This window comes from Megalobrama amblycephala, linkage group LG11, assembly GCF_018812025.1.
Source record: "Megalobrama amblycephala isolate DHTTF-2021 linkage group LG11, ASM1881202v1, whole genome shotgun sequence".
NCBI lineage: Eukaryota > Metazoa > Chordata > Actinopteri > Cypriniformes > Xenocyprididae > Megalobrama > Megalobrama amblycephala.
Genome location: NC_063054.1, coordinates 21,199,859 through 21,227,364, shown reverse-complemented (window position 1 = coordinate 21,227,364; position 27,506 = coordinate 21,199,859). Strand labels below are relative to the sequence as shown.

Here is a 27,506-nt window from a genome sequence, read left to right as displayed (position 1 = left end):
GACTCATAAAGGCTCTCATTTGTGGGATTACTTAATAGACAATGAAATTTTATCGGGAAGAATTATGGAAAGAAAAAAAAATAATATTGAAGACTGGACGGTATGATGGGCGCGCGCCGCGAATCATTCCGCATGGCTTGTCATTCATTCTCTCTGTCTCTCTCTTACTCTTCTCTCATGTCTCATACGCCGTGTTTCCACCATTACATCAATTACAGCCGGAATGACAGATGTGTTTGTTTTTTCGCCTCTCCAATTCAGCCCATTTAAAATCATATTTTACCTCGTTTAAGAATAAGAGTTGCCGCTGATTTCACCAATTAAATGCCTATGAAAGCAAAGCACCCAGTAGCATCTCCTCTTGGTGATATTAGCGCTAAATGCTGATATGAAATCGTCATTACTGCGCTTGAACTTTGCCCTCAATCATCATTAGTAGGCTGAGAGCTCATTTTACTGTGTTTTACATGTTATTGAAAAGCTCAGGTGTCAGGCCTGTAATTGAGTGTGAGCAGAGATAATTGCAGCCTACATAGCTAGAGCTCGTATAGATTGACAGCATAGCTTTTTCAATGTAATCTTCAGATACTATTTGACGAGGTTAAGTCTCTCCTGAAGAAGTAGGAGGTAGACTAATACCAGACCTACCGTTTTGGCGAGACTTAACCTCGTCAAGGCTCGCTCGCTTGCGCCACTGGCCTCCTCGCGCAGTGTCTGGAGGTAAGAGGCGTTCGCGCGCAGATGAAAGTGGAAGCTCAACCCGCTGCTGACCCGCCGAGAGATCAAACCTGCTAATTATTGTCACAAGATGAGGGATTAACGCATTTCTGAAATAGCTGGCTGTTTATCCACTCCAAAAACCTCTACAATAAACACTTTCTAATTGAATCCTAATCGCTATCAAATTGCAAATGCCCAGACTCCACTGAGAATCATACATCTTTAATTGCCTGCCTGAGATCTTTCCAAACAGACTTGAACCAATAAGATTATAACTGCATTTGGTTTACATTGTACTCGAAGATTCAGTTTTATTAGATTAATATCCTAAGCTTATATCAGAAGTTCATTATTATTCACCATTGGTTGGACTATACACTGTTTTCCTTTGTTAAACAGTGTCTATAATTTCTCAAATAAAAACAATTAAATAAAAACTGTAAAAACAAATGAGGCAACTATTTGCATCAGATTTCTAAGTATTTTGAACTCATTTAATTTGTGTTTGACTTAATTTGACCTAATTTAAGTAATTTCAACTAAATTTTCCTTATAAAAACAACTAAAATACTAGCAGAAACATAATTCAACTGAGTAAGCACCATGTTTAAAATAACTCCAGTGAACACACTTTAATTTGACATGCATTAGTCATATTTCACTGTCTGTTTTGCTTTTTTTTTTTTTTTTTTTTGCAGCCTTTTGTTTGTTGTAAAGAAACAAATCCGTCGATACGTCGTCTATTATTATGCATTGTCTATTAAGTTTAAGTTTAAGGTTAGGTCAAGTTAGGGATGCTCTAATAGAGATTTTAAGCCTATATTAGAGCACTATGGATGAGGGAAGATTGTTAACTTCTTATAGACGTGGCATTTAGTTTGGCCAAATGATCCCTTGTGTCATTTATTTGTATAATTTGACAACTGAGGTGTAATTTACCATTTGTGCTGGAGAAGGTTATTTTTTTTTAATTCGACACACACAGACAATGTATAGCTCAGTTTGTGAGGCCTACCTCTCTTCAACATCATCTTGAAAATCAAAATATGAATCTATTAGACCGGGAATATAATAGGATAATTGTTGATATCTCAGTAGGAGCCAGAGCTGTTGTGCCACTTTGTGAGCTAACAAGACTGTATGGGCAAAGATTTGATTGGAGGCTCGCCTGGGCATCACGTGTCTCGGGACACCAGAGGTACTAAAGCCCCTAGGCCGTGAGCGCACGTGGGTGACGTTAGGGCCGGCCCTCTCCGGGGTCCCTTTTGTTGAACTATCAAACATAAGCCAGCTCCCGAGGGCTTCAGAACAGTGTTAAGACCACTGTGTACTGCGCAAGTCCTTGGAGCAACGCCATCAGTGTGGTATCACTGTCACACCATCAGCATCTCACGCAGACAGGAGCAATCATGTCGAGGTCTTTCTACGTAGACTCTTTGATTATCAAGGATCCCGCGCGTCCGGCTCTGAGCGAGCACACGGGGCAGGACTTTCTCATCCCCATTGGCATGCACTCTCCCGGCGTGATGAGCGTCACTGCGCCCGTTTGCCCGTCCCGGAAGACCGGCACCTTCTGTGTCTGTCCGCTGTGCGTAACCTCGCATATCCACTCTCCCCGCGGCGCAATCCCACTGCTGAAGGGACAGGGCTTCTCCGCCGGTGACGCGGCTTTCTGTCAGAGGGTAGCACACCAACAGAGCCCCGCGTTAGCGCACCCGGGACACGGACATGCGCCTGTCTGCACGCCCACAAGCTACAGCGTCACTGACCCTCGGAGGTATCACTGCCTGTCTCTAGGTGAGTGAGTGCGCGCGCATGCTACTACACCTGTTACCTACGCTCGACTATTTGACATAGGAAAATTATTATTTTGTTGAATACAAAATGTTACTTTTTTATTTGTTTTACTTTTTTATTTACGTTATGTTTTAATTAACTATATTTATCTGCAGTTTAGCACATTTAAATGTCAAATAAACAAACTGGCGTGGTAACGGCATTCGTTGAATTATTCTACAAAGTTACTAGGCATTGACGTGATTTTAATATTTTTTTGCTTTTTTTTCCATATAGGTGCGTCTGACAACAGCCACATACAGAACGGCAAACGGATGCGCACTGCCTTCACCAGCACACAACTGCTTGAGTTGGAGCGCGAATTCTCATCTAACATGTACCTCTCCCGCTTACGCAGGATCGAAATAGCCACATATTTAAATCTGTCAGAGAAACAGGTGAAAATATGGTTCCAGAACCGCCGCGTTAAACACAAGAAAGAAGGCAAAGGTACGCAACGGAGCGCGCATGCAGGATGCAAATGCTCGGGCAGCCACTCACACTATCCGCGCTCAGAAGATGAAGAATCCCTGTCACCTGTATCAGCCACAGAGGAGAAGGAGACTTCACCGATCTAGGAGCGTCACGAACATCATAGACTTAAGTTTGGTACCTTACATGGCACATTTAAAAATACGGACCCTGTTTTTTGGGACACTGTCTTCCGTCTTTAAATAACCACAAAGTGTGGAGATTTAGCTACTGCCAATTTCTTCCCACTTTCCTTTCAAAGTATTGTTTTACCCTGACACTCAAGTCAGTTGTTTGTCTTATCTATACCACAAATTGTGAAATAATAGTTGTTATGCAAGTGATACAATTCAATAACCTTTTACAGTTTGTTAAGTGAAACTTTTCTTGAAACGACCACCTGTAATCTATTCTGTCATCCCTGTTCCTTTTAAGGATAAATGTTAGACAAATGGAGAAGATAAAAAACTCCCTGTGTGATATTGTAAATATGCAGACTGTTAATCCAATCTGTCCTAGACTACTGAGAAGCTGTTATTTTTTGAATTTTATGTGCCTATTAAAGAAAATGTGTATATTTGTATTTATTTAAATAAATCACATCTGTAACTACACTAATCAGTTCTGAAATGTATTAATTGCAACAATACACCTGTTTAAATATTATAGAAATTATCTATACATTATCTTAGATACATAAACCTTCATGTAGCCACATAATGAAATGAAAATATTACGTGCATATTTATATTTATATGGATATATTTAATTACATGGTTGCCAAGTTGATCAAATTAATATTTAATTGACAAGTTTAAATACGATCAGCATTGAAAAAGTTGGGTTGGGAAAAAGAGAGCCAGGTTTGATGCGAACCGTATTCCGTACAATACACTCACAAATACACTCGTTCAACCTCATCAATTCATATTCGACATGAATAGAACTTTGAGAGCCAAACTGCAGTACTTGAAGTTCTGCATTTGTATTTGTGTCATAGTGTAAACAAATGAGACAGTTTTAAATGTGTTTTAGCTAGACGCCAAACGCATTTGTTTTATTAAGAAAACACTACAAAGCCTTCTGACCCCTTGAATACTTTTCAAAGAGAACAAGGGAATCTCTTTGTTTAAAAGCCTCCTGAAGAAAACTGATATATGTGAAACTCATTTATAGGTTACATACAGTTTCTGTTCTTCTAAAAAAATTATGACATTTTTTTTTTGGATGTTTGTTTAGATCTTTCATTTCAACTGCGCGGGCTCACTTAGTCTTTAAGCACCATTTAAACATTATATGCGATATATTTTCACTTAATTTCCACTGTTCTTCTCATATATTCCCTCCTAGTGCACAGGCCACAAAAGGCCTATAGCAGAGAATTTCTATCTCACGAGCCAGGTGATAGTCAATTATACGTCGACCCTATTCTGTGTGTGCTTTTCAAGAGACGGTTGTCCCCCTGTTCAATTAATCCGAAAGGAGTTTAATTGCAGTTTTTGTCCCACGTTGGTTGCTTATGTAGCAATTCCTTCAATACGAACGAGGAAAAAAAGCTACGCAGAGCTGGCCAAAGGCTTTGACAGGTTAGATTGTCCTGCCAGGAACTCGCATTTAGCCGGCGGACCCCCGACGGCGGCGAGCTCAAGGCCTTTCACGAGACGTCTACAGGGTTCCTCCGCGCGCGAGAAAACGATTTAGTCACTGTTTCATTAGGCACTATTTGAACCTTTCAACTTGGGCCAAATTGAGGGGGCATGCTGAAAATTGAGGGATTACGTAGGAGGGGTGATAGGAAATTAGCGAACGCTTAATTTAACTCGTGTTCCGTCAGAGTTTGGGATACATTCCTAATTGAGAGGGGAAGCAGGTGAAATTTTGGTCCCACGCAGGTCCTTTCAGAGGGGGAATAAATGGCCTCCTTTCACGTTTCGCTTCACGATCATATATTATCGAGGGAAGGCACCTAATGAATATATATTGAATTTCTTATTAATCGAATTAGACTTCACCCCTTGCAGGTGTGAGAGAGAAAGACCTCCCGACAAAAGAGTTTTCAGCCGTTTCAGGCTGACTCTCGTTTTTCAGACGTGACACGGCTGACCCCGTGACACGTCACTTTACTAATATCAGATTTAAGTTTGAGTTTGGAACTTTTGAAAATTTCATATTTAACTGGGATATTGAAACTAAACATATATATTTATTTAATTATTTATTGGGTTTGGTTTGTATAGTTACGTTGTATAAAATTGTTTCAAGCTGTTTGGGATTTGAGGCAAGGTAATGCAAGCTTCCATTTGGTGTTATGGCATTTAATATCACTTGTATGAGTGGTGCAGTTGAGTAGCCTACCATAGCTATATTTGAGAATCCGATGCTTAAAACTAAATAATAAATGGAAACAAAGTACAGCTCAGCTTTTAAAAGATTACGCTCTGTCGCAAAATGGGCAATTACGCATGACAAAGAGCAATTAATAGAATCCCCATTTAAGCGCTTGCAGCTGCTTTCGCCTTTGGAGAAGTGGGGCACTCGGGCAATGAATGCCTCCCAAACCTGTTTTGTCTTCAGTCGCGGAAATCGCTTCTTTAATAACTTCTTTAAACTGCAAAGTGCTATGTTGAAAACGCGCTTGATATGACACTCTCGTCGGGCTTTTCGGCATCGTTTGGGCTTCTCTGAGTTTCCATACAAAACCGATTGTTTCAAAGATGATGGAACTGCGAATTCTAGACACGTGTCCCATCAGTGCTGTCCATGGTAACTTAATTTAGTGGGAACTCGGTCATCACACAATATGTCCCGAGCGCTTTTGTCGCGCTCTCTAGAATGGGCCCTTTCTGAGACGTGTCAGCTCCTCTTTAAGGCGTCCCATTGTTGCGCCTCTGAGCGTGCCCACTATATTATCAAGTGTGCTTAGTGGCTTTGCTGGATTAGAATGTATAGCCGTTGTAAAAAGAGGTCAGGTTTGAATGAGATAATATATGATTATAGGCTATATCTGTCACACAATGTTAGAGGAGAAAATATTATTCATTACTTTGGCCAACTTATTCAGGTGGAAATATGGGGAATCGGGGTCTGGTATTATCTTCTTTCTGATGAACACAGTCGGAGGTATATTAATAAATATCCTGACGCATCCGAGCTTTATAATGGCAGTGAGCAGGATCAACAAGTATGAGCTGAAGAAAGTGTCTCCATCCATCATAAACATGTACTCCATACAGCTCCGGGGGGTGAATAAAGGACTTCTGAAGCGAAACAATGCATTTGTGTAAAAAAAAAAAATCCATATTTAACAAGTTATGAAGTAAAATATCTAGCTTCCGCAAGACCGCCTTCCGTATTCCAAGTGTAAAACTCTTGCAGTTCAAAACCTTACACTACGTCCCACATATTCCCTACTCAACTTATGGAAAAAGCTTAATTGACATGACGCCAGTTCTGTTTTGTCGTATCTTGAATACGGAAGGCGGTCTGGTGGAAGCTAGATATTTTTCTTTATAACTTGTTAAATATGGATTTTTTTTTTTACACAAATGCATGGCTTCGCTTCAGAAGGCCTTTATTAACCCCCCGGAGCTGTGAATATGTTTATGATAGATAGATGTGGATGGAAGCACTTTTTTTTTTTAGCTCATACTCGCTGATCCCGCTCACTGCATTATAAAGCTTGGATGCGTCAGGATATTTATTAATATATCTCCGACTGTGTTCATCAGAAAGAAGAAAGTCATATACACTTAGGATGGCTTGAGGGTGAGTAAAGCTTGGGGTAATTTTCATTTGAAAGTGAACTAATCCTTTATGTGTTCACAGTATCAACCCAATCACTTTATTTAGCTTTCGGATTCATCAATCGCAATGAATTTATTCAGATTGAAGCAAAAAGTGTGCGTGTAAACATAGCCAGTGACGTTACGTATGTAATTTTTGGAGTAGAAATTAATAAAATGTCTTTGCTTCCTCTCTCTTGACTGATGTTCTTTATTTGTTGATTATATTGAAGTGGGAAAGCAGGTTTGAGGTCTGTGAGAAATAATCTGAATGAATGCAGAAACATATCAGTGCTTATCATCGTAATCAATTGTATGTTGTCCTTTAAGCAAGTATTGTGATTCTTTGAATGGCTACATTTTAAGAAATTATTTCTGTGAGGACAAGCACAAGAGGAGCCAGACCGAATAAACAGTATAGGCCTCCGCTTTTGGAACTGGAGAAAGTGTTTCAAGGCATTCTGGCTGTAACACTAAACCTGACTGAACAAGATTTCAATATGTGGTTCCAGAGCAGGTGGATGAAATGGAAAAAGACAAGGCAAAGAAACAGAGGTTTGGTAAGACAAGAACAAGACTGCAATGTCAAAAATTCTGATTTTCATCTCTGTTTGCCAAATAATCAATATATACCTAACTTCATGTAGAAAGGGCCTATTGAAAAGGAATTGTGGGGAGATTTTGCATAAAGATGTGAAGTTGGTGTTTAGTGACAGATTATGTTAAATGTCAATGGCCATGTGCAATTAAAGGCTGCTGAATTTTGATTGGCAGTTTATTTGTCAAAATGTTATCAGGGGCTATAGTACATGCAGCAAAGAAACAAAATAAACCACAAATTTAACTTCCTTGATAGAATTTCGCCATCAAAAAAGTAAGCACGTACTGCACACGCACGCACCGCTGAATTTTTGTAACCGGACTGAATTGAAACTCATATTTTTGACATGACAGTCTTGCTCTTAAAGGGATAGTTCACCCAAAAATGAAAATTCTGTCATCATTTACTCACCCAAACCAGTATAAATTTCTTTGTTCTGTTGAACACAAAGGAAGATATTTTGAAGAATGTGGGAAACTGAACAGTTCTTGGGCACCATTGACTTCCATAGAATTTTTTTCCTACTATGGAAGTCAATGGTGCCCCAAAGCAGCCTGGTTACAACCTTTCTTCAAAATATCGTCCTTTGTGTTCAACAGAACAAAGAAATTTATACAGATTTGGAACAACTTGAGGGTGAGTAAATGATGACAGAATTTTCATTTTTGGGCGAACTGTCCCTTTAACTTACCAAACCTCTGTTTCTTTGCCTCATCTTTTTCCACTTCATCCACCTGCTCTGGAACCACATTTTGAAATATTGTTGTCAGGTCGCACATGCGCATTTAATTGTTTTGCAGTAATTCGTTTATCCACAAGGTGGCAACCTTGCCCTGGGGCGTTGATTCACAAGGTAGTCAAAGAAAAACTGAATAAACAGAACAGCCCGAAACGCATGCAAGCTACAGCGATGATTGAGGCCTACACATAAAAGTATACCCAGGGCTTTATAAGCGTTTTTCGGTTATAGCGCCCTCAATGAGCAGAACTTGACGAACTTTGGTGCTTGTCCTCAGAATATCCTGTTGACAATGCAAGCCAAGTTTAATGCAGATTGGCCTTTGTAGACCAACAGATATCCCTCTGCAGCTCTTGCCTTGCTTCCTTGAAACCAGCAGAATTGAAGATCTGGAATAACCGCAGATCAGACATTTAGGAAAGAAAATCATAAGCTAATGAAACTCTGGACAAAACGAGGGTTGTTATAATTATTAGGGACCCCATGTAACAGATTGTATATATGCAGAATACATACTGGTTTCATCACCCAATAAATTTTGTCATACAGATTTGAACAAAAAGTGAATTTTATTGTTTCACTTTTGCTTTGAAATCTCTGTGCATCCCAAACCCAATGGAAAAGCGTGTCCTATAAGGTTAATTTAACATTTTACACCCTCCCGGGATAAGCGCCTATGCTGACTTGGTCTTCTGCGCCTTCTATTCATTCTAAAGTATTTCCTCCGCGCAGAGCAAGTACCGCCTCTGCCTCGGCCACACGCCCACAAATATATAGCCGATATAGAGAGGGGGGAAAACTGCGAGCTTCAGCACGCTGGACAGCGCGTGTGTGAAAACAGCGCGTCAGACTGAGCCAAGTGACAACTGACCATTTAAAGAGTCTGACTCCATATCAGCACCAACTACTGCTCACTAGATCTGATACCTGTTCGAATTAATGCACAGTAAACAAATAGTAACAGATTAAGAGTCCGAGTTCGATGTATCCATTTCTCATCGTTTTGTTATTATAAAATGATCAAATTAATCCTTCTCAAATTTCTTAAAAACAGTATGTTCTTTATAAGATAAAATAAAACAGAAATGTATCAGATACTTATTCACAGATAAATAGCCACACAGTTAATGAGTTTCTGAGAGTGAGGATTAATCTCAAATTTACCTTAAGAAAAGTTGACATTGATCTGAATTGTGTCTAAATTATTTGCATTTGTGTTAAGTCAACTGACAACGCTATAGTAGAAAGTACAATGTGCTAAAAAAATGATTAGTCTACTCTTTTCCTGCCCGTATCGTTTCTTTGAACACCATGAAACATTGCCATTCTCTCTCTCTCTGTCTCTCTCTCTCTCTCTCTCTCTCACACACACACACACACACACACACATACAGAGAGAGAGATAGAGACGTAAACTATTGGCCTACAGTACATGTAAAATGTCAAACCTCAAATCTTTGCTGTTATTGCAACCTTTTTTTATAAATAGTTGCTGTGCTAATAAAGTTAAAGCCATTTGTTTTGATGTGGTTTGTACTTCGATTCCATTTTATTACTCCTAGAGGGCTTTCGTTCGCGCGCGCTCCCTCTCTCTCTCTCTCTCTCTTTCTTACTGAATAGGCTTGAACTAACGACAGGAGAGAGATGGATGTGGGCTATCTCACCGATGGACATATACGCCACCATGTGGTTATATCTTTTAAAAAAATCAACACACCGCCTTTCTTCATTCAGAAAATGAAGGTTAAAACCTCAGCTCTGCCGAAACATCAGAAATGGCTGTCTCTGTATGCATATGTGCATCCGAAACGATTTATTCATCTTGGCGTCAGACATACTGAGAGGAGGTGGACTAAATTACTGGTGTCCCGTAGCTGAGACACATTCTCCCTCCCGCTCACGCATTCGTCCAATACTGGACATTCTTCTAAACTGATAAATAGCCTCATTATCGCTCAATGTGGAATATTTAATGTTATCTTGGATTTTCTCTTTTATTAATGAGAACAAGACCTGTTGTACCGTCAATGTTTTGTAGCTGAGGAACCCATTTTATTAAATAAAATGTACAATTTGCATTAAACATTATTATTAAATAAAAATCACAGCACAGTCGGAAAACTGGAAAATTTTGATTGAAAAGATGGCTTAGTTTTACACAGCAACTTTTCAGGATACTTTTTGAGACTTTGTAGAATCTTTTCATTATCATGTATCTCTATTTGGCGTAGTTGGCATGTCTGTTTAAGCTCGTTGATTTATACCTTTAATGCAGACATCTTAACTAAACAATAACAGACCTGCGTAATTGCACGTATTCCTTGCCAATCTTTTGCTCACTTCAGTGCATTTAAACGATTCCAAACTAAAGCACCAATCAAGGTATCCCGCGCTATTTCTAAAGACTTCAGTTTTAGTCTCAGAGATTAGAGTCTTTTGTTTCCAGAACAAGGGACTCTGTTCTTTTGAGCGGCCGGGCGGCACGAACATGTGGAAATAATTGTGCTGAGCAACTGGAGATGTGTGTTTCTCTGCGAGGGTAAACTGCAAGGCGGGCTCCTCTGGACCGGCTGCAGGAAGAACGGAGAGGGCTAGAGGGGGGCCAAGCCTGCCCCGGGGCTTCGCTCACCACATACCGGGTCAGTCATCTGCACAGAGAGCTGCGAAACACCGTGTGCAGGGACACGTAGAGTACTAATTCATAATGAGCCATTATCTGCAGCCTGGTATGTCCTAAAGAAACGCTGAAGCAGAAAAACAAGAGAAGAAGAGGTGGTGGCGTTTTTGTTTTTGAGGGAACTTTCCGCACTTTTCGGATATCGAATACAAATGAGCCCTATATAAAGTTCAAATTTCACGAGTAGTGATGTCTTGGTTTATTTTAAAAAAGTAGGCTAATAAATGCGAGAGAGAGAGAGAGACCGAGAACGACTGAATTTGTTTCTTATGTTAGAGCGCCCCCTTGCATGCGTCAGCACGTCCCTATGATGGATCCACAATTTTATGATTTTCTCTGCTGAATGACCCATTTCACAACAACATTTCACTCGTCACAAAATTAAACAAGCCTATATTATCTGAGAATCTCAGGCTTTAATCGCAGTTGATCAATATACTTACTGGCGTAAGATTGGAAATGACTGAATAAACACTGCAAAAGTCGCAGAAATGACAGAACAACCACAAATGAAAGTCAGTTTAAATCGAAATATGCATAAAAGAAAGTGAAAATAGCTGCAGCAGCAGCAAGCACCTCTGAAAAGCGCAACCATCAAAAAGTTGAACATGAAGAATGAAGCGTGATGACAAGGTTAATCGAGTTACTGAATGTAATTGGCCATTCCCAATTCTTTGATTTCTTTCCTACCTAAGCCTCTATAAAAACACTTTTAATGGGTCACTTGACTTCATTGTCACCCCCCAAAAAAGATCCTTTTATTCCAAAAGGGCCCCTAGACTTACAAAAAACATATGGTCCTTTTCTTCCCCGCTCAACCTCTTTTCATGCACCTCCTTCAGAACTGCAGAGCACGGAGTAATCTGACTCCTCTTCGGAGCTGCAGTGTGAAAACACGGACTCTTATTTTGAAAAGGACGCCTGGGGCAGCAGGAGAGAGGGGAGGGGCTGTTTCCTGAGAGTTATTTACTTTGAGCCAGATGATTAGTTCTCTGGGAAGGATGGACTGTAACATTGAATCAATTACAGGTTGCTCTTGCAGAGGCGCATTTGTGTGAGTGGCCGTGGAGCAGGACGGAGGAGCACAGCACAAGGGAGAGGATTACTACTGCTTTACAACTGAGGACCCTTGGACTGATTAGAGTATTTTACAAGAGCTTTGCCATTCATTTTGGCTGTTCTTTTATCAAAGGGAACAACCAAAAGGGATTAAAAGGTATTGTATGTTTAAATTAGTTTAATTAGTTTCTTTTGTATTTTCTTTCTTGCAAAGTTTCCATCAGACGTTCAAAACCATTTGAACCTTTGAGCACAATTGCACTTATTCAGGATTAGACTAATTAAATATGCTCTTTTATTTCCTTTTTAACAATTGCGGTTTGATTTAATTCGTTTTATTTCAATTTCTGAGACGACTAGTAAAAAGAAAATAAATAATAATACATTTAAAAAAAACACTTAGCCCTATGTGAACTCACTAAATTATTTTACTTTTTAATGATAAGTGGATTTTAGTTTTTTTTTTTTTTTTGTTTGTTTTGTTTTGTTTTTTTAACGCTCACAATGGACAAGTCAATCATTCGTTTCATCTCTGAAAAAAAAGAGACGGATCTTTACACTTTGATTCTGGACATCATCGAGGAGGATTATAAACTTTTTTCCCCCCATGGAACCGCATTATCATCCGTAAAGTCAAAGCCTGGTTGTTCTGGATCCCAGTTGGAGCCGCAGGCGCGCAGCTGGGGGTGTCTCAGCCCGTGGAGAGGCGCAGCACTGGCATCTAATGGCAAACACGTTTCAGACTGGATTTTGAACCTTTTTTGAGCCTGATTTACCCATCAAAATTTACTGGAATACCATTCGTTGGATTAGTCAGCGGGATGGAGATTTATTCACGACTGAGGAGTTTAGAAAAACTTTTTTTTTTTTTGCCGCTGAAGTCCGAGTCGATGATGAATCTACATGAATGGGGAACTTCTCCCACATCTGGATTAACTTAATACAATTTAGGTAGTATTTACCAAGGATCAAGGAGACCATGTTGCGTTGACTAAAATCAGGCTGGAACTGGATAAAATAAAAGATTTTTTTTTTCTGCATCGATTACAACTGCTCTTAGAGACTTCACCTCACCAGGCTATCTTTAGACCACTTTCCTTTATTCCCATGGAAATCGCTTTTACGCGTGGAGTAACCGGGTGTTGGATGGCACCCCTTGCTCAGCTGTTGCCCGAGAGTGTCAAGCGCAGCGGATCGGTTGTGTTTGGCAGCCAGTTGCGCATCTGTGTGTGGGCGCCTGGTGTTGGGGGTGCTGGCCGAAACTTGCGCTCCTTACACCGCTGGACAGATGAGCGGTACCGAAAGCGCACCCGTCTGCCATACCAGAGTTGATTCCCACGGCAATCCAATGGATTCCCAAATTGCGGCACAGAAAGGGGTCGACTAATTACAGTCTTACTGAACACCCCCGGATTCACCAAGGATAATTAGCTTGAGAGGGCTGACATGAGCAAATGGCAGAGCTTCAGTCTTCTCTGGGCTGTAAAAAGTTTTTTTTTTTTTTCCCTTCTCTTTGAAGTAGACCTTGCGGTACCATTTCTTCACAAACAATTAAAACTAACCGGACATGCTTTCATCAATTATTTACCTTGATTTTTATTTTTTATTTTTATTTATTTTTACAGAGGACCAGTTAAATAAGTGCTGCATTTCTTTAGGATAATTGAGTTTTGCAATATAACAGAGCTGACCACTTCAGATTGAGTGACACTGACTGTCTGCTGAAGCGCTGATGGAACCCAGGGGTCTGAGGATTAGACAGACAGAGATAAAACACGCGCGCGCGGAATGTCTGATTAGAAACTCGGCAAGGCAAGCGTTTAAGAGCAGTGACGAGACTTCTGAAATCACTGGAACAAAGACGGAATGCAACAAACTGTGCTGCTGCAGCACTGTATTCTTATTTACGCTCTTTACTCTCATCGCTCTGAAAAAGTTTGAATATAAATATAAATTCAGATTCAGGTCAAATTTAATTGCATATTCATTTAGAACGATAAAAAAAAAAATAAACCGACAACCCCTCATAATACCCGTTCAGAGTCTCATAGATTAAGCTGTACAAATAGGAACAATCTTAATACTGATATGTATCCATATGAGTTGTTAGCTATAACTTATATTTGGCTGTATCCGTATATTTTACTAATGTAAACACCATTTTTTCTTAACTTTTGGAACACTGAAAAAACTCGTATCTGTTGATTCTACTCTCTGTGGTTGTCTGTTTGGGATACTGTGTACTGTGTCTCCACCTGGTGGTCAAACTAAGCTGAACCGATCAATTCAAGTGCTCCCCCCTACAAAGAGTCTGGCGTTAGTTTACTGACTGAACAGCGTCCAGACTCTTTAAAGACATTTTATGTCTTGGCACTGAACCTTTCCAAAATTTTCTGCTGCCGATGATTCAATGGTCTCTTCAGGCTACCTGAGCTATTACTGGATAGAGGTCCATCTTTTACACTGGATAGTAAACCACAAGACATCAAACCCAGAACTGACAAAGAAATGGGCTGTACTTGTGTTTGGAATTAATTTTATGTATAGATATTTTTTTCTTTGTCGTTTTTAAACCTTTGTCTATTTTAATTCGATTTTCATGTTTTCTTTAAATGTTTAAAATCGTAACATCTTTTCTCCCTTTTCAGCTGAGCACAATCTAAGTGACCATGGGATTCCTGGAGACACATCTCGTTTTGGGGATTGTCTTACTAGGGGTGTTTTCAGGTTTGTTTCAGTTTGTTTCATTAAAAAAAAACATATATATGTGATTATATGGGATATAACTATATATGGGATTGTTTTTTAATGTTTTTGAAAGAAGTTTCTTCTGTTCACCAAGACTGCATTAATATTGTGTAATATTGTGAAATATTATTACAATTTAAAATAACTGTTTTCTATGTGCATATATTTTAAAATGTAATTTATTCCTGTGATGGCAAAGCTGCATTTTCAGCATCATTACTCCAGTCTTCAGTGTCACATGATCCTTCAGAAATCATTCTAATATGCTGTTTTGATGCTTAATAAACATTTATTATTATTATTATCAATGTTGAAAACAGTTTTACTGTATTATATATATATATATATATATATATATATATATATATATATATATATACTAATATGTATCACTGCTATCTTAAAGCTACAATACTACAATATAATTAATTAAATACATGAAATATTTCCCTGCAGATGTTTCAAGACCTTGGCCAGTTATTAATTCAGACAAAGAGGAATTTATTCTGACACCTCACTCAGAGTTCAACATCACTTGCTCCGGAGTAAGCAGAGTAAGATGGCTCGAGCCATTACCGCCCAACAGTGAAGTGCATTCCGGCTTTAATCACAGTACTTTGGTGATCACTGACGTTGTGGCCTTAAACACGCGTTCCTACTTCTGTGCATGTGTGGATCAACCTGAAAACTACACTGATATCTACATTTTTGTTCCAGGTACATTATTGTCCACGATTACTGAATATATTACAAATAATTAGCTCATTATGCATTTGTAAAAAGAACTCCCACCTCTTGTTCCACAGATCCTGAGGTTCCATTCGTGTCTGAACCTATTTTTGAGACAGACGATCTGGTCGTAACTATCCCCTGCCTCGCTACAAACCCAAATTCTCAAGTGATTCTCAGAGACCTGCAGAGTGGGAATGAGGTTTCTCTGTTATACGACCACAAAATGGGCTTTTTCGGCATATTATCACCAGGCCAATACGTTTGCGAGACGAGCGTGAATGGCAAAGCAGTTCAGAGCAGCGTTTATACTGTGACAGATGACACAGGTAATTAATGCACAACAAATAATTAAACATTCAGAGTGTTTATTTTATTAGGTTAAACTTTAGTCCACTTTAGACATACGGACACCGCGATTTTGCCAAATAAGATCAAATATATTTTGTTGATCCTGGAACAACATTCCTGTCCGAAAATGTAGTCCTAACCCTATCCCTACCTCTAAACTTAACCCTACCCATAACTTTTCCCTAAAATCAGAGGGAAATGTTAAGTGAATAACACTGATGTAGAAGCACCTAACCCTGGTTGTAAGCCTAAACTTGACATTAACTGTAAACTTGTCCCTCAAATCTGATTGGAATGTTGTTCCAGGATCAACAAGGATGTTTATCCAGGAACATTATCTATCTATCTATCTGTCTATCTATCTATCTATCTATCTATCTATCTATCTATCTATCTATCTATCTGTTTACGAACTTTATTCATCTAGTTAGAGTATTAGTAGACTGTTGGGTTAGGGATAGTAGAACAAGTTTACATGTACTTTAAATACTTTACTCATATACTAATACTCTAATGACTGGTAGTTGACATGTAGTTGCAAAGTTACTTATAGTTAGTAGAATGTTTAAAGTGGACTATCGGAATAAAGTCTTATCTTTTATTAAAATTTCAGTCGGTATAGTGGGTCATTTTTGTCAAGTGAAACATTAGTTCATAGCTTTGGCATTACATGAGTACCAAGGGAGATGACAAATTCTTGTTGACGAAGAGTGATGACATTTTGATTTAGGGTGGGCTTACACACACTTGCTTCACTCTGGATCATCATACACTGTACGTAACTCATGAGAAGAATATTTAGAGGCTGTTGAAGGCCACAGCATAAGGAATTTTTACAGCAATAAACTGAAATGATTGAAAGACTGATTGGGTGTTTCTGCATTGGTCTTGGACTCAGTTTAAGTCCTTGCGTCAAGTAACTGTTCCTGTTTTCACTTACACATGTTTTTATTATTAACAAGACTATTAAGCATAAATGAGTTTAATCGCAGCATTGTTCATTTTTGGAATGATTTTGATTGTATTGAAGATGACGATGATGAAGATCAGGAATGGAATATAAATGAAGAAGAAGCGCAGGGCTTCTACATACAACTAAGAGCCAGTATGGAGGATGTGAAAGATGGGGACTCTGTCAATCTCACCTGCGAGACCCCTCCTGGGAAGGATTTCCGCCAGCAGTGGCTGCATCCCCAAAAACAGGCAAGAACCTCATCTGTTTTTTTTTCTCTCTCTCTCTCTCTCTCTCTCTCTGTTTTGTACTTACCTAATATAAGCAAAGCAGGCTTCTCTGAAACTCTTCTCCTTCAATCTTTATGTAGCAATAGGAGGGAAATGAAAAATTTCATCTTTAAAAAGGTGAAGGTAGAAACCTCAAAGGAAAGAAGTGACACTAATTTACTGTGTACTTTGACCTATGACCTGCACGTCCTGTGAGGGTTCAAGACAGATGTGTGTTTTTTCCGGTCTTGTGAATCCACATGTGTGTGGAAACAGAGAAAAAGTTGCATGAACATGTTTATGGAAGGATTCTTCCGAAATAAAAGATGTCTGATTGTTAGTTTTAGTTAGTTTTTAGTTAATATTTTTGTGTGTTTGATCATTAATGTGAGTTTTAAATCAAAAGGTGTTTGTTTGATTGTTAGTTAGTTAGTTAGTTGTAATTTTTGTATGTGTTTCATTAAGAATGCAAATTTCAAATCAAAAGATTTAGTTAGTTTGTTAGTTGTCATTTTTGCAAAAAATGAATGTGAGTTCTAAATCAATTAGTTAGGTAGTTGGTTTGTTTGTTTGTTTGTTTGTTTGTTTTAGTTGTTGTAATTTTTGTTTATTTGATGGTGAATATGAGTTCCAAATCAAAGTATTTTTGTTTGTTAGTTGTATGTATTTGATGATTAATGTAAGTTCCACATCAAAATATTTAGAGTTATCAATGAGTATTTGATGTTGAATATGAGTTCCAAATCAAAGTATTTTTGTTTGTTAGTTGGTTGGAATTTTTGTATGTATATGATGATTAATGTGAGTTCTAAATCAGTTAGTTCGTTAGTTTTTGTTTTAGTTGATGGTTAATATGAGTTGCAAATCAAAGTATTTTTGTTTGTTACTTGTATGTATTTGATGATTAATGTAAGTTCCACATCAAAATATTTAGAGTTATCAATGAGTATTTGATGTTGAATATGAGTTCCAAATCAAAATATTTTTGTTATTTAGTTAGTTAGCTAGTTCGTTAGTTAGTAAAGCCGAGGACACACTTAACGATTGTAAGAACGATTATGAATGTAAATTGATACTTATGACTGATCGCACTCAAACGGGTCCAGTCAGAGCCAGTTGCGTTCAGTCGGCGATTACAGTCGGTGTTCAAATTCCTTGTGTAAGTATTTAAATCTGCTTCAGCCGCAAGAAACAATCGCTGTGTGTTGAGCACAGTCTTAGAATGTTTTAGCTAGTCGTTAAATGTGTGTCCGGCTTTAGTTAGATGTAATTTTTATGTTTATTTGGTAGTTCCAAATCAAAAAATGCCAGTTCGTTCGTTCAGTCAGTGGATGGATGGATGGATGGAATTTTTATGTTTATTTGGTTGGGAGTTCCAAATCAAAAATGCCAGTTAGTTAGTTCGTTCGTTTGTTTCATTAGCTTTGTGTGTGTTTGCTTGAAAGTGTGAATGGATCATGTAGCTCACCATCCATGTTTGTTTTAAATGAGTCTGTCAGAAGGATTATCTGAGAGGCATTGGTTTTTGAAAACAGTGTCAAATTGTGTAAAGAGGTTCCAAGTCCTTGTCTGGACTGGAGCCGTGTCGGGTTCTGCTGGGGATGTTTATGATGAGTTTGCTGCGCTTGTCTGATTACAGCCCTTTAAAAGACTCGTGTAGAGCTGATTTATCTCCAGCAGTTTGCACTGAAATATGGATACAGACTAGTCCTGGAAGAAAATATGTGTTACAGAGACTAAAGTACATCTTTGCAAAGTAAAGGCTGATATAAAAATGGAGTAGATAAAATAGATTATAGAAAAAAAAAAGAAAAATCCTGCAACTGATGCCTATCATCATTCAACATCCATAATAAACATGCAATGTGTGTAATATTGCTTTTTACTTTGTTCTCTCACTATTCAGGCCAGAGAGGCTGTTCCGATAAAGTTAGCTTTCCCAGACAAGGTTCAGTACATCCTCAAAATTCCAAAAGCCTCTGTGGCAGACACTGGACTCTATGAGTGTGCTGTAACTGACCAATCCACTGGACAAACCAAGTCCATCAGCCTGGGGATCACAGTCCACGGTATGTACTTCCCTTTCTCACTTAGATTCTGCACACCTCTGCTTTCACCATTAAAACCAGTAAACGGAGATGGGATGAACAGATGTGGGGAAGACAATCAATCAATGTTCTTTCTTTCTTTCTTTCTTTCTTTCTTTCTTTCTTTCTTTCTTTCTTTCTTTCTTTCTTTCTTTCTTTCTTTCTTTCTTTCTTTCCATAGAGAGCTCTTTTGTGGAAGTAATATCTAATGGTATCGGGCCAGTGGAGGTTACGTCTCTTCTGGACGAAAAAGAGTTCACCATTTACATTGATGCTGACCCTGAGCCAAAGGTCAGGTGGTTTAAAAATGGCATTCTGCTGGATGACCGCTACATCTCCACCAAAACCACTCATCTGAGTGGCCTCAGGTAGAATTTCACAGAATTGCTCACAAAATAGACAATATTTTAACTGATTTTTACTGATAATATTTCTATGAAACATATTATAATATATGAATATATTTCTGTTAAGGTTTTATGGGCACACTTTTTATTAACCTAAATAAATAAATAAATAAATGCTATAATTTTTTGAATATTAAAAATTATTATTTTTTAATATTCAAAAATTAGCATAAAATATTTAATAAATAAATACTGTAGAAATGTATTTTTATATATATATATATATATTTTTAAAAAATCAAATAATAAATACTATTAAAACTATTTTTATTTAAAAATGAACATTAACCTAAATAAATTAATTAATACTGTTAAAAAAGTTTTTTCATTTTTAAATATTCATGCAACTTCAAATGTTATAAATATATTAGTATATATAGAAATGATTATACATTGAGTTAGATTAATAATAGCTATATAAGTTTTGTTAGTTCATGATATCTATAATACATTAACCTTTGTTAACAAACTGAACCTTATTGTAAAATAATACCACTGAAAAAACTGTAATGATTACAGTATGTCTTTTTCTTACGAAGGTATGAGAATATTCTGGTCCTCCACCACCCCATAGAGGAGGACAGTGGCATCTATGAGGTTGTTGCGTCGACTGGCTCCAGGACTTCAAAATTTGCATTCAAACTGCTGGTTGAAGGTATGATTATACAAAATGAAGTGCCTGCAATGATTCAGAAACCCAAATCTAAAGCACTGGTATTTATGACATGTGTATAAGAAAATCAAATACTTGTTCATCTCATGATCAAAGTGTTTTTTTGTACAGCCATGTACCCAGTGCTGCCACAGTCAGTGCTGGCTCCAGTGATGTGGCCCCAGAGGGAGAGCATGGAGGTGTCTCTCCACTCAACTTTCCGACTCACGTGTCGAGGTCAGGCCGAACTCGCTTGGCGCAGCCCTGTTTATCTTCATGATCAGACCAACTCTGAAAAGAAAGGACTCTTCATCTCCACTGTGACTATTGACAATGCGACAGCCGCTCATACAGGAGAATACATCTGCTACTATGAGTTCAGCAACAACACTGAAGAGACTATCATCTACATTTATGTGCCAGGTAGGTACTGATTTGTTTTTTTGCCCCTCTTATTGTACAAGCTGGATTGTTGCAGTGATGTTGTTTGAAAAAATATATATAATATGTTATTATGAAGGCTTTTGTATTGAATTTCTTCCCTGAAAACATTTTGATCCATCAACACACACAGATCCACAAACGCCGTTTGTACCATCCATGGCCCCTTTTGAAAACCATGTGCTGACGAGTCATGATGAAATGGAGATTCCGTGCCGCGTGACAGACCCCAGCACCAGTGTCTCTCTGATTCACATTGACACCGATCAGGTTCTGCCCAGCGTCTATGACAGCAAGAGAGGTTTCGTTGGCCTCTTCGGCGCTGGGACATATGTCTGCAGGGCCCTCATTAATGGACAGGAGCATGACAGCATACAATACATTGTTCACGGCTGGACAGGTGAGAATGCGTTTGATTTTGTGAATGGCAGGTGGTATCTTTCAATGCAAAAATCAGTGCTTTTGTTTTATTTTACATTTAAAAAAAAATCTAAATATTCTATTGTTAAAACATTTGCCATTGGGTTAGAAACACACACACACACACACATATACATATATACATATATACATACAATACTGTGCAAAAGTCTTAGGCCACCATTAGATGTTGTTTTAGCAATGATATAATGACCATATATAATTATTTCTCAGTCTTTTTATTAGAACATAACCAGAAAATACAGTACATTTGTATGCAGTATTAAAAAAAACAGAAGAAAAAAAATCAGAAAAAAATGCTTTTATTGGCTAAAGTGGCAAGTATTTAGTGACTTCCCCTTACAATTGAGCAATAGCAGGAACCTGGCATTCTTAAACCTAAATGGAATGGAAAAGGACTGGAAGGCCATGAAAACTTTCAAAATCTGATGAGAAGTTTTTTTTATTTTTTTACATTTTGTGTACATATTTCATTTGTATCTTAATAAAGAGACTGAAAAATAAATATGGATGGTCATTAAACCAATAAAACAACAAAGCTGGTGGTGGCACACTACTGAATATATATATATATATATATATATATATATATATATATATATATATATATATATATATATACAGTCAAACCAAAACTTATTCAGACATTTTTGATATTTTTGATATATTTTTACTAGTGGGTGCAGGACACTATAAATCATTTATGTAAGTGAGCATAGCAAAATAAAATAAACTGCGACATATTATACCCAAAAATTCTTCATACAGTGGACTACCAGTAAAATTGATTAAAAAAAATTGGAACCAAAAATTATTCAGACACTTTGACCTGACCATGTTTTGTTTAAGTGTTATCTGACATAATATATTTATTGATTTAACTCTGAGATCTTGTCATATTTTATTATTTTTTTAAACTATAGTGAATAAACTGTATTAATGAACGAAATGTTCAAGGTGTCTGAATACATTTAGGTTTGACTGTATATATATACACACCTAGTTCAGTCATGAAACTCTAGAAGGTGCAGGCTGATAGGTCCTTTACACGCAATCTGCAAGCAGTCACACCTCATGGCACAAGATGATTGGCCTCTGCTGATCCTGCAGCCAATGAGATTGCTTGCTCAGCATTGTTTGCTGTAAGCTAGTCCTGCATCAGAGTTCTTCTGAAACCCTCCACCTCCCCATCTCCACCTCCTTAGATCAGGATTGATGTATGTCTGTTTATGCAGCAGCAGCATATCCCACATACTCACAGCAGTGTGTCTGTGTATCTGTTAGCAGTAGCAATTCCATACTTGATCTGCAGCAGCAGCGTAGCCTTCTAGTCCTAGTAGCCTCCTAGTCTGCCAAGACCAAATACATTAACGTTGCCATATTCAATAACATGCGAGTTGTATGAATTGAATGAGATTGAATGAATACGTTTTGTGTCTTCCCCTACCATGTACTGAACCAACTGAACTTGAAGTCATTATATTGTCTCTCAGGAGGGTCTGATTTGAGAGTCGAGCTACGAGCAGAGAAGAAGGCTCTTCTGGTGGGTGAGACCATCACTGTTGACTGTGTGGCCAGAGGCAGTGAGATGTTGGAGGACCACTGGAAATACCCTGGGAAACTGGTAAGATAAACTGCTCCAAAAAAGCAAAAACAAAAAAAACAAATACACTTCACATTCCTACAAATCTTGTTTAACCTAGATAAAATAATAAAAAAAATACATTTATATTCTGCCTCTGTCGTTCTCTCTCAGGCGGATCGAGGAGTAAAGACCGTAAAGGAGAATAAGCGAGATCTTGAGATCCATTATACTCTGACAGTGTCTAATGCCTCACCGAAAGACAGCGGCGTCTACGTCTGCTCCATCACTGACATTATGAGCAACGAGAGCCAAACCAAACATCTCACTATTACAGTCTATGGTACAGAGATCACATATACATTCACACAGGCACACGCTATAAAATACACATGATTTTCAATGCGTATGGCAGATTCGCACATATGCTTCATTTCAGTGACAGTGATTAATTTGCAGTCCTAATCTTCCCGTATGTGCAGATCATGAGTTTGTGCACCTAAATCCAGTGATTGGTCCGGTGGAGACTGCTAGGCTGGATGAGGTGCGAGAGTTCAGGGTGGACATAGAGTCCTTCCCTGCCCCCAAAGTCACATGGTTAAAGGATGGCTCCATCCTGGGAGATGTTGCTGCAGAGATCAGCTCCAACCTCCAGAAAATCGGCGAGACCAGGTGACCACGACTTCCTCCTCACCAACCTCATTTAAGCACTGTGGCTTGCTTACATGTTCTGCATTTACAATGACTAAAATTGCTGTACTTTAACATTTTCAATAATTAAAAGCTATTTTTGTGCTTAAATAGACAAAAAACACATCAACATTTATTTTAAAATTGTTAAGTTAAAGCTGTTGTGTGGTTTGTTCAGTTACCAGGGTGTGTTGACCCTGATCAGGGCTAAAGCGGAGGACAGTGGGAACTATACCATCAGGGCAGAAATAGGCAACCTGACTACCAGCTACAATTACTACCTTCAGGTTAAAGGTGGGACCTTTTCTTTTTTTTCTGTACCTGCAAATTGTTTCTGTCACTCTTTTCGTTTACCTACATTTACATGTGTTTGCTTTTGCCTCTGCTTGCTGTTGGTTTATCTCGGTGCACCTCTATATCTTTCTTCACCACTTTTTACATACATTTGTTTATGTTTTTCTTGTTGTCAACTGGAGGATCTTTGTCAAGCAATCTGTAGCTATGTGTACTTACAGTATAAGTGCAGGATGTCTTTGTTCTGTATGCGTTCAAAACAGAGGTGTAGAAAATATTGAAAATAATTACACCAAGTAAGGGTTTTTGCACAAAATAAACATTTAATCACAATTCAAGGCTCAAAAATAAAGCTGATATTAAATGGAAACTTCTGTCATGAAACCTGTTTGCTAAAGCATCAAACAAATCAATAATGTTTTGCACAGTATCATTTTCCAAATAAAGTGTATGAAGTCATAGCTTCCATGAAGTTATATTTGTATGCATTTCATTTCAAATTTTAAAAAAAGTAATAATTTATTTGTATTATATATATATATATATATATATATATATATATATATATATATTTTTTTTTTTTTTTTTTTTTTTTTTTTTTTTACTTTTTTAAACTTTTTTATATATTTTTGAATGTATTTGTAAAAGTAATTTATTTCTGTAAGGGCAAAGCATTTCTCCAGTCTTCAGTGTCACATGATCCTTCAGAAATCATTTTAATATGCTGATTTGCTGCTCAATGTTGAAAACAGATGCATAATGTTTTTATGGAAAACAATTTTTTCAGGGTTCTTTGATAAATAGAAAGTTCAAAAGAACATAATTTACTTGAAATATAAATACTTTATTGTCTTTATTGTCACTTTTGCATCTTTGCTGAATAAAAATATTAATTTATTTTTGTTGCCCCCCCCCCAAAAAAAAAATGTGGTGGAACCAGTGAATATGTTGGCAGGGGAAGTAAAAATCTGTCTCCTCTTACAGTTCCCCCTGTGATTGTGGACCTGATGGACATTCACCATGGCTCTGCTGCAGGTCAGGAAGTGGTGTGCACTGTTGGCGGCTCCCCGGCCCCTGACGTGGACTGGTATATCTGCAAAAACATTAAACAGTAAGCTTTCTTTCTTCTTGTTTTGCTCTGTTACCCTAAATACAGGTATTTGTGTCTTCCTTCCTTCATTCAGTCATCATTTCTCACTCTTTCCTTCTATAAAAGCAGTCCAAAGTAGGTGACACAGTCACATCCCTAGAGATTAAAGTCAAGTCACCATAATGACATTATGCTGACCTCACTTTTCTTTCTTCCACCAGCTGTGCCAACGATTCCTCCCAGTGGATGCCGCTTCCGATCAACTCTACGGACATCACTGTGGAATTTCAAATGAATGTGGACAACCACATTGAGAGTCACCTCATTTTCCACCATCTTGAGAGCACGATTGCTGTGCGCTGTCTGGCCAGGAATGACATTGGTGCCGTTTCACGGGAGTTAAACTTGTGTCAAATGGTAAGAGGCCTGTTCTTGTCTCTTTAGAGACTGCTGTTTGTAATTTTAAGAGTCAAAGTTGATTTTATAAACCAGTCCATTCATCTGAAGTTCTCTAAATATCTTAGTGCCACGGTTTGTCATGTGTTCACAGGGTAAACAAAGTTTCAAGCTGATTTGAAACTAATTTGAATCACAGGTGTACAGTTTATTTAGGGATGAATTCCTGGGAGTAGATTTGCACTGAGGTTATGTTTTGTTTGTTGAAATTTCAGTCATTGTAATGAAACGTCTCTGCATTTATGTGTTTGTGTGCGATTATTTGTTCATCATGGTGCTTTAAACTCAGCAAATGGTACTTTAGTAGTCCTTACATCTGTTAGCCTCATTTCATGCCTGTCTTATCGGGCTCCCCATGTCATTTTCCTGTGATAGATTCCTCAGGTGGACCATCCACTGCTTTTAGAAACAAATCCATATGTGTTTACACTAGTTTCTGTTGGCAGGGGTTTCGCTTCACTAAGTTACAGCTTAAATGAATTGCTCACACTGGGCACCTTGATTAAAGGGTTAGTTCACCCAAAAATTAAAATTCTGTCATTAATTACTCACCCTCATGTCGTTCCACACCCGTAAGACCTTCATCTTCGGAACACAAATTAAGATATTATTGATAAAATCCGAGAGGTATATGACTCCTCCATAGACAGCAATTTAACCACCACTTTCAAGGTCCAGAAAGGTACTAAAGACATCGTTAAAACAGTCGACATGACTGCAGTGGTTCAACCTTAACTTTATGAAGCGACGAGAATACTCAACAATCTCTTCTCTTCCCTGTCATTATCCTTTTGCAGTTGACGTAGTAAACACAGTGGCTCAGTATTGGCCGACACTGTTTACTTACGCAGCACAATGCATGCATGTGATGCTGACGCAGTAGCCGGCCAATAATGAGTTGGCGTTCTGACGTAGAACCTAGAAAAATGCTGAATGTAAAGAACATATGAGAATGACACAAAAGAGAAGATATTGTTGAATAAAGTCGTTATTTTTGTTTTGTTTTTGTGCACAAAAAGTATTCTCATCGCTTCATAAAATTAAGGTTGAACCATTGCAGTCACGTCGACTGTTTTAACGATGTCCTTTCTGGACCTTGAAAGTGATAATTATATTGCTGTCTATGGAGATTTCATCAAAAATATCTTGTGTTCCGAAGATGAATGAAGGTCTTATGGGTGTGGAACGACATGAGGGTGAGTAATTAATGACAAAAATTTCATTTTTGTGTGAACTAACCCTTTAACCAATATATGAGAGTGATGCAGTTCAAAATGTTTATACCTTTATGATGGCATTATAAGGTACATTAGTTTAGCTTTAGCTTAAGGAGTTGTCATATATCAGTTCTGTACCATATCCTTCCATATTTCCACCCTCCACTTCTTCATTGATGCTGGTGTGTTCAGGTCCGCACTCGGAGCTCACTGTGGCTGCTGCTGTTCTGGTGCTGCTGGTCATTGTCGTCATCTCACTCATTGTGCTGGTCATTATCTGGAAACAGGTACTCACTCATTCATCCACTCACTCATTCACATTGGCTCATTTATTTACTCTATCACTTGCCCATTTACTCATTTATTCACACTGACTCATTGACTCAACCATTTACTCAACCATTTACTCAACCATTTGCTTACTTACTCGACTATTTACTCACTAAGTCACTCACTGAAACGCTTATTCAATTGTTACTTGCACTGCCAATCAAATGATTGGTGTCCGTAAAAAATTAAGAAATGAATACTTTTATTCAGCAAGGATGCATAAATTTGATCAAAAGTGACAGTAACTCATCAAAAATGTATTAGAGTTTACACAAAAATATTAAGCAGCACATCTGTTTAACATTGATAATCAAATCAGCATATTAGAATGATTTCTGTAGGATCATGTGACACTTAAGACTGGAGTAATGATGCTAAATATTCAGCTTTGCCATCACATGAATAAATTACATTTTAAAATATATTCAATTAGAAAGGTTATTTTGCACTGTAATAATATTTTACAATATTATTGTTTTACTGTATTTTTGATCAAATAAATTTAGCATTGGTGAGCGTAAGAGACTTTCAAAAACATTGAAAATGTTACTGACCTCACACTTTTTTAATGGTAATGTACCTGTTTACTCATTCACTCACTCATTCACCCACCAACTTATCTGTTCAGACATTCACCCACTGATGCATTCACAAATCCCCAAATTCACTCTCTTATATCCATTCTTGTAGTCACTCATACACATTCAAGGTATGACTAGATATAAAGGGATAGTTCATCCAAAAATGAAAATTCTGTCTACATTTACTCACTCTCAAGTTGTTCCAAACTTTTAAACTTAAACAAGATATTTTGAAGAATGTCAGTAACCAATTTGATGGGCCCCATTGACATCCATAGTATTTTTTTTTTTCATACTGTGGAAG

The 27,506-nt window shown here is 37.8% G+C and overlaps 2 protein-coding genes across 2 annotated transcripts in view; both read left to right on the top strand.

Annotated features, from left to right (window-relative positions):
* Positions 1–534: 534 nt before the first annotated feature.
* On the top strand, positions 535–3,641 carry gsx2 (GS homeobox 2). Its single transcript, XM_048206675.1, has 2 exons — positions 535–2,517; positions 2,794–3,641. Exons 1-2 carry the CDS (start codon positions 2,130–2,132, stop codon positions 3,132–3,134), a joined length of 729 nt encoding a protein of 242 aa, XP_048062632.1. The 5' UTR covers positions 535–2,129; the 3' UTR covers positions 3,135–3,641.
* An 8,179-nt stretch (positions 3,642–11,820) lies between these two features.
* pdgfra (platelet-derived growth factor receptor, alpha polypeptide) overlaps positions 11,821–27,506 on the top strand; it is a 31,265-nt gene continuing 15,579 nt past the window's right edge. Inside the window, exons 1-17 of the mRNA XM_048206673.1 lie at positions 11,821–12,042; positions 14,534–14,612; positions 15,090–15,350; positions 15,440–15,691; positions 16,744–16,916; positions 18,841–19,003; positions 19,203–19,389; positions 19,968–20,083; positions 20,213–20,503; positions 20,655–20,921; positions 22,456–22,586; positions 22,719–22,887; positions 23,027–23,216; positions 23,413–23,528; positions 24,513–24,639; positions 24,840–25,022; positions 26,470–26,578. Of these exons, the coding sequence (XP_048062630.1) occupies positions 14,555–14,612; positions 15,090–15,350; positions 15,440–15,691; positions 16,744–16,916; positions 18,841–19,003; positions 19,203–19,389; positions 19,968–20,083; positions 20,213–20,503; positions 20,655–20,921; positions 22,456–22,586; positions 22,719–22,887; positions 23,027–23,216; positions 23,413–23,528; positions 24,513–24,639; positions 24,840–25,022; positions 26,470–26,578 (2,793 nt within the window). The 5' untranslated portion in view covers positions 11,821–12,042; positions 14,534–14,554. The remainder of the gene's footprint in view (positions 12,043–14,533; positions 14,613–15,089; positions 15,351–15,439; positions 15,692–16,743; positions 16,917–18,840; positions 19,004–19,202; positions 19,390–19,967; positions 20,084–20,212; positions 20,504–20,654; positions 20,922–22,455; positions 22,587–22,718; positions 22,888–23,026; positions 23,217–23,412; positions 23,529–24,512; positions 24,640–24,839; positions 25,023–26,469; positions 26,579–27,506) is intronic.